The sequence below is a fragment of the Haplochromis burtoni genome, unplaced genomic scaffold (genome assembly GCF_018398535.1).
Source record: "Haplochromis burtoni strain Fernald_Lab_line unplaced genomic scaffold, NCSU_Asbu1 Contig_310, whole genome shotgun sequence".
Classification (NCBI taxonomy): Eukaryota; Metazoa; Chordata; class Actinopteri; order Cichliformes; family Cichlidae; genus Haplochromis; species Haplochromis burtoni.
The window spans coordinates 715,480-723,526 of record NW_024582671.1 but is presented as its reverse complement, the minus strand read 5'-3'; the positions used below and the strand labels follow the sequence as shown (position 1 = coordinate 723,526).

The window sequence follows — 8,047 nt, the reverse complement described above, 5'->3', positions numbered from 1 at the left end:
TTGGATTAAGTTGACCTGATTGAGGCCGGTTGGTGAGAAAGTCTTTGATCCACTAGCAGGTGACAGGACGGATCTGGGATCGATGTTTGGGATCATGTTGTTGAATGCTGAGCTGCAGTCCATGAAGAGCATCCTCATGCAGCTCTTCCGGTTCTCCATTCATTGAGGATGCTTTCGGGGGTTGGGTGCTCTCTCTGCTGTTTACTGATGATAAGTTGGAAGTGATTGAGTGCTGAGCTAAAATTAGCATTTGGGGGGGGGATGTAAACAATGGTAGATAAAAAGGCCTCCAAGTCTGGTGGGCAGTGACTGTTTACAACTCTGCTGTTATGGCACCAGTCCCGAGGCACACAGCCCACCACCCCGCCCTTACCAGAGTCTTTGTTGTGTGTGTGTGTGTGTGTGTGTGTGTGTGTGTGTGTGTGATTGTGTGTGTGTGTGATGGCCCAGAGGAACATGAAGCTGATGATCAAACTTCTTCCTGACATGTTTTCTTTTTGCTGTGTTTGAACCTTTGGGGCCACCGTACACCATAGTTAGAAATATAAATGAATTCAACATGCGCACAGGTGTAACTCACACAGCTGTGATTGGTCAGGGTTGGACCATGTGACTGAAAACAAGAATAAAGTCAACTGTTCACAGTTTCTATCAAAGATAAACGTGATGTCAGGCTTGATGATGTCACAGATCTGTCCATGCAGGATTCAAGGAGCTTTATTGTCATTTGCATCACATGTTAACATGAGGTGGAAAGAAATTATGTACACACAGTCCCGGAGCGAAAAGAAACCAAATAATGAAGAAAGTTTTTTTATTTTAAATAAAAAATAAATGAATAGTTGTTTTGTTTTTTAACAAACAGAATAACAAGTAATAAAACAATACATAAATAATACGATATGTAGAGTGCAGTATAGAGTATGGGCATAGAGTGTAGGTATAAATAAATACTTTAGCAGCAAAGAGCCTGATGACCAGCATTGATAAAGTGACAGTGTCGGCAAGAAGAACAAAAGTGTTTAAAGTCGCCGACAGGAAGTGTGAATATTAAAGATAAATGTCAGATTAAATGTTGTGAGATCATCATTATTTATCTTCATGGTTCGCATGCAACCCACACTGAGAGTCTGCTCCAGGCTGCAGTGAGAGTCAGCGCCCCCATCAGGTGGCAGCTGGATTTCAGGCTGGGTGGAGCCGCTGGCTGATGAATAGGAGCAGCGTGGGAAGTGGTCCCGAGGAGGAGGGGCAGTCCACGTGCCACGTGACCGCTGCCTGGCTTTGAGCTGTGCAGGAGAGCAGGAGCAGAGGAGCAGAGGAGCTCCGGTAGCATGGAGCCCAGCACCGCCCAGGGGAGGGTGGTGAAGTCCGGTAAGACCCGGCCGCGGACAGAGCTGAGGATCGAGCTGTGAGGCTGTCAGCTGCTCTCAGATCAGATTCATGCTGAAGAAAGTCAGCTCCCAGCTTTTGGAATCTTTTACTCCACAAATGGAGAAACAAGCTCAGACTGACGTCATTCACACTTGTAATGCTTTTCACTAAAATTATCATTAAGCTGTGACGTCATCTCTAGAAAAAACTTTAAAAATAAACAAGACTTTAGTTTGACAGCTGGAAGTTTTAATTATCATCTCCAAAGTGGAAATAGAGCCTTCATCAGCTCTGTGTTTCTATCAGAAACATTTCTGCATGTTTGTGTTTGTGCTCAAGTTTGACTATGTGAGGCTCTGAGAGCACGGCTGATGGTGGTGGTGTGGATGATGCCGCGAGCGCATCGCTGACAGACGTCTCTCCTCTTTGCCCTGAACAGACGTCCTCCTCAGGTTCTCCTTGACTTTGACGAACTCGGGGGCTCTCAGGTCTTCCTGCTCCTGCTGTCTCTCCAGCTGAGGACACAAACACGCAGAAACATCTGGATTCACCCCCCTCAGATCAGCAAGACCAGGGTCAAAGGTCATGGGCAGCACACGCAGCATACAGAAAACCTGCTGCTTTAACGCCGACTGAGCAGCGACGCGCTTCTCATCCTGCGACTGCTGCCACAGGTTTACATGCTTCAGGTGAGCGCACAAGAACGACTGCAGGTACACAATGATAAGCTGTGATCGAGACGACAAAGCTCCAATGTAAAGAGAAAGGTGGTGATGAAGAGCAACACACACACACACACACACAGACACACAGACACTGGTGATTTGCGAGAGGGCCGAGAGTTCTTATTTTGGCAGTGGCACACAGAACAGGCACTCAACACAGAACAGGACACACAGATTACTGGTGGATAAGAGTAACACATCACACACACTACAACGACCAGCACGTACAGACTCTATTGCGATGCAGGCACTACACACACAGCTGTACACGCGATCGCACACCGAGGCACACACATTCAGGCTATGCGAAGAGGTGATTGGGGATTGTTGTGGGTTGTTTTGCACGGAACGTGACAGCTATAATAGACACTTGTGAGAGATTGTAGAGCATCTGTATTCGCAGTCACGAACATCTATCTTGACCACAAGGTGAGCAGTCTATCTCACCGACACTCATACACACAGCGAGCGGACACTGGGTAGTACTCACTAGCACTCATCAGTACAGCACTTAGATGTCTACTATCACATCGTTACGGAGCAGATCACACATGTGTTTGGTTATGCACAACAGTATCTGTTTCTTGTGATTGAGCCCACACAGCACTCTAGACATCATCTAAGTACACGACAGACACACACGAGGAGGCGATCGTGAGTCGTTCATCACTATTGGTGCTTATGGTAGGGGGTCCTTTTTGGGGGATTGTGTAGGATGCACAAAGAGTCGGAGTGTGGTGGGTAGTCTCATCTACTACAGACAGCACACTATAAGACAGATTTTTATTGGTTTTCAAACACACACACATGGTGTGTTTGGGTGTGTGTGGTGTCACAGCTTATGAGCATGCGTAGTGTGATGGACAAGCTCGAGCAAGTTTCACAGGAGCATCAGGCTCATCAGTGAAGTGGATGTCTTGTGTCTTTTGATGCTTTTTGCATCAGCAAACGATTAGTTTGCTGTTTAGTGTTGGTTTTCTGTGGGTTTGTAGCAGTGGAGGTGTAGATTATGTGGTGTTGTTTGTTTTTGTTTTGCAGCTATATATCGACACAAGTGCACATCGACATCACAGAGTGGGTGTGAGATTCTACATACTCTACAGAATCAACTTACAGGAATCTACTACAGGATGCACTCTCGGACATGAGTCACCCACATCGAGGCACACTTGACACTCTTACATCTTCACAGACACAGCATGACCACACTATGTAGCACGACAGGTATCACATTTTTTTTGGTTTTGGGGCGTTTGTCACAGCGACACTATGCACGAGACGCAGCACAAAGGACAAGCACAGGACACAGTGCTGATCTCGACATCACTACACAGTGAGCTATACACTCAGAGGGTACTGAGACACACACCATGATGAGCGATTGCTCACACTATGGACATCGACATAGCTGTTTTATTGTTTCACGACATATCTACACACAGACACTTGAGTGACAACTAGATGCGGACTAGTAGCACACACAACACATCTACACTGACTCGACAGCTATTTGTAGTACACTTAGCTGTTGGAGGTGTAGGAATTGGTTTGCATCGGGGTTGTGTGTGAGTGGTGAGTGACTGGGGTTTATTTGGGGTTTTTAATTAATGTTGTTTTATGTCAGCACACATCTTCACTCCACAATGTCGTATGTGGTTGTGGTGTGTTTTTTACAGCTACACATTGCGAGTTTAGTTTTAGGATTTTCTTTGCTATTTTGACAGCGAATTCAGGTTTGTCCTAGAGACTAAGTATTGAGGGTTTTTTGAGCACAGGCTTTCGTAACGGACTATCATCGGTGGCCAGGACAGACGATTTGTGCGAGGCTTCAACTGATCTCTACACACATTTTGGTTGGTGGTCTTTGTTGCTTGTTGTGTGTGAGGTTCGGTTTTTTCACAAGACATCATCTCAGAGGAGCGAATTCAGCAGACACACAGACTCGAATGACACACAGGATCTATTCACACACACAAGACTACAGTTCGACACATTCATGTAACATTGATATGAGGTTCATTGTATGGTGGTTCACGGAAATCTACACAACAGACACTACATCACACACACATCGCGCATTACTTAAACATCAACAGAGCATTTCATCTATACAAAAAACAGATGGCATCGTGTTGTAGACACACACACAGCACAGATTGGCACACTTATATATACACACAGGATCACATGGTGCACGCGATATTATGGAGTACTTATGTGAACAACACACACCAGGTGGTTTGTTTTTGCTCAGAACATCACAGGATATCATCTTGTGTGTAGACAATTTGTTTAGAGATCAACTCGTATGTACACCGAGTGGACTACAGGCGGAGCGAGGACACACAAAGACACATCAGGATCACTCACAAAGGACACACAGTGCCATTTCTTATTCAGGTGGGGGTTTTCTTGGTTTTGGTTGTGTCATGTGCGGAGTTGGGGTGGGCGGAGTTTTTGTTTTGGCTTCTGTTTTCGTTTTACACAATCTACACACAGTACTCTATCATCAAGGCATCTATCACTAGCTACAATTCTGCACCTATCAGATACGCTACAACAAGACAACTTTGAGCAACACACACTAGTACAGCAGGCATTGGTTGTTGAGGTTTGTTTGTTCTAGGTATTCGTGTGGGAGGTACACACACAAGAAAGCGAGCTGACTATATGGATGTTATGTTGGATGTTGTTTGGTTGGGCCACATCTAACATCAGACTATCATCACATTCGATTCAGCACACATTCAGATCAGATAACTTTATGTGTAGATTACAGTTGGGGTTGGGGGCTGGTGTTTTGTTCTCGATCACTAGATCAGACAGCACTACGATTCGAGATAGACTGACATGGGTTGTTGGGTTGGTTTGTCAAGACAACAGTGTTGTTAGGGGGTTTTTGTTGGTCTCAGTTCTTCTACTGTATGCTATCTTATCTCAGTCACAGTACACACAGGCGATCTCAACACTTCTGTATACACGGAGCTACACTCTACGACATCAGGACACTAGATTCATGCGCATATTGTTGATTGCATTGGGGTGGGTCACGAGGACCGTACTATGAGCTACACACTAGGGTGGGCCGGCTTCGGAGCACTCACAATGTATCAGTTGAGGCGCAACTACACAACTACGCACTCGACTAGTACACGGCACTGAATTGCAACGACGACAGATCGCGGTAATAGGACAGCAGTCACATCTCATACAGCACGATGACTCTGACACACACAGGTTTTTTTGGGTGTTGGGGGTTGGTGTTTTTGATGTTTATCATGCCATAGTGTGGAACGTGTTGAAGTGCTGAGACATCACGACACATTAGATTGGGGGGGGTGTATGGCTCACGATCACACACACACAGACAGACACCTATGGTGGCAGTCTGAGCTGTTCTACACATCAGGACAGTTCAGACAACACACGTCACAGCACACGAGGAGGTCACCAGAGGTGGTACACTGCAACTACAGCTGTGTGTGTGTGTGTGTGTGTGTGTGTGTGTGTGTGTGTGTGTGTGTGTGTGTGTGTGTGTGTGTCACTGTGTGTGTGTCACTGTGTGTATGTGACTGTGTGTGTGTGTCAGTGTGTGTGTCTGTGTGTGTGTGTCATGTGTTCATGGAGCATAGTGCTTGCTTTGGAGACACACGAGCATTCACACGAAGAATACAGGATTCAAACAGTTTTGATTTGGAGGTGTATCACAGACACAGTGTGATTGCGCTACACGAGACACAACAGGTTGGTGTGTGCTGGTCTGTTGTTTTTTGTACATGATGTGTGATGTGTAGTTGTTGAGGTTGGAGCTTTTTGTGCTATTGCGGGAGCTACTTCAATGATGTGATAACGAATGCGAAGATCGAGTACTTGAGTCGGCTGCATTTGTATCAGGTCTCGCATAAAGTTGGGTGGTCGTGTTTCGTTTGTATGGGGTTTTTTTTTTTTTTGGGGTTTGTGTTTGTTTTTAACAGTAAGTTACACGTTATTCAGTTTGGGGAGAAGCGTTTGTAGTCGTCAAGTCGATAGTCTAGCTTTTCTGCGGGAGCATTCTGCCGAGTCTTGGATATCTTAGCAGTTTCCAACCTTATAAACAGCACGTTTATAACAGTTTGGGGTGTGAGCTGACAGTTTGTCAATTGTTCTGTGTTCGGATGGGGCTGGTTTGTTTTCTAGTCGATCATGGGCAAGAGTGATATGGTCATTGACGAGAAGTTGGTCGTTTTTTCATCTTTCCGGTAGCGGAAATCCGTTCCAAGTTTTAATATTAGAATCATGTTCGGTGAGTAAGGTTGTTGAAGACGTCTTTGAACTTTGTGGGAGGTTGTTCGTGGCAGTGAGGTGGGTGGTTGGGTGGTTTTCAGGGCTGGGTTGGGGTTGGTGTGCTAGGAGGTGGAGTGGTGGGGAGCACATCGACCGGTTTGCACTGGATTTTGTGGGTGTGGTTTGGGTGGGGGGGGGTGAGGGAGTGGTGTGGGAGAGGGGGGGGTGGTGATGGTGGGGGAAGGTGGGATGGTGGTGCAGGTGTCGTGTTCGTGATTATGTGGGTGTTCGTTTGGTTTTTTGGAGGTGTGACGTTTTGTTGTTTTTATGTGTGGTTCTTTTTCTGTTGTTTGGTGGTTTTTTTTGTGGTGTTTGTTGTGTTTTTGTTTTGATGTTTGTGTTTGTGTGTTTGTATGTGGTTGGGGGTGTGGTTGGTGTGTGGGGTGTGTGGTGGTGGTGTGGATGCTGGTGGTGGTGTGGATGATGGTGGTGGTGTGGATGATGATGGTGGTGGTGTGGATGATGATGGTGGTGGTGTGGATGATGATGGTGTGGTGTGGATGATGATGGTGGTGTGGATGATGATGGTGGTGGTGTGGATGATGATGTGGTGGGTGGTGTGTGATGTGGTGGTGTGGATATGTGTATGTGGATGATGATGGGTGGTGTGGATGATGATGCTGGTGGTGTGGGTGATTGTTTGTGGTGATGGTGTGTGTGGTGGTGTGGATGTGATGGTGTGGTGTGGATGAGATGATGGTGGTGGTGTGGATGATGATGCTGGTGTTGTGGATGATGATGGATGGTGGTGTGGTGTTGGTGTGGTGTGGATGATGGTGGTGGTGTGGTGATGATGTGGTGGTGGTGTGGATGATGTGGATGTGTGTTTTGGTTTGTGGTTGGGTGGGTGTGGTCGTGGGGTGTGTGGTTTTTTGTGTGGTGGTGGTGGTGGTGTGTTTGTGGTTGTGATTGGTGTGGTCTGGAGACTGATGTGGTGGTGTGGATGATGATGGTGGTGGTGTGGATGATGATGGTGGTGGTGTGGATGATGATGATGTGGTGGTGTGGATGATGATGGTGGTGTGGATGATGATGGTGGTGTGTGGATGATGATGGTGGTGGTGTGGATGATGATGATGGGGTTTGGTGGTGTGGGATGATGTGATGGGGTGTGGATGATGATGGTGGTGGTGTGGATGATGATGGTGTGGTGTGGATGATGATGTGGTGTGTGGTGATGATGATGGTGTGTGGATGATGATGGTGGTGGTGTGGATGATGATGGTGGTGGTGTGGATGATGATGGTTGTGGTGTGGATGATAATGGTGGTGGTGTGGAGATGTGGTGGTGTGGATGATGTATGGTTGTGTGGATGTGCTGTGGGGTGGTGTGGTGTATTGGTGTTGTGTGTGTGTGTGTGTGTGTGTGTGTGTGTGTGCGCGTGCGTGTGTGTGTGTGTGTGTGTGTGTGTGTGTGGGGGGGGGTGCGTGTGTGTGTGGTGGTTGGTGTGTGTGCAGTTGGTGGTTGTGGTGTGTGTGGTGGTGGTGTGGTGATTGTGATGTCTGATTGGTGGTGTGTGGTGGTGTGGTGGTGGTGTGGCATGTGATTTCTTTGGTGTGGATGATTGTGGTGGTGTTGGATGATGTGTGGTGGTGTGGATGATATGAGTGGTGGTGGTGTGGATGAT

General features: G+C 46.8%; 1 protein-coding gene across 1 annotated transcript in view; it reads left to right on the top strand.

The window, feature by feature from the left end:
• Positions 1-1,199: 1,199 nt before the first annotated feature.
• Positions 1,200-8,047, top strand: part of si:ch211-236d3.4 (actin-associated protein FAM107A) — an 18,151-nt gene continuing 11,303 nt past the window's right edge. The window contains exon 1 of the mRNA XM_005942230.3: positions 1,200-1,371. Within this exon, the coding sequence (XP_005942292.1) occupies positions 1,332-1,371 (40 nt within the window). The 5' untranslated portion in view covers positions 1,200-1,331. The remainder of the gene's footprint in view (positions 1,372-8,047) is intronic.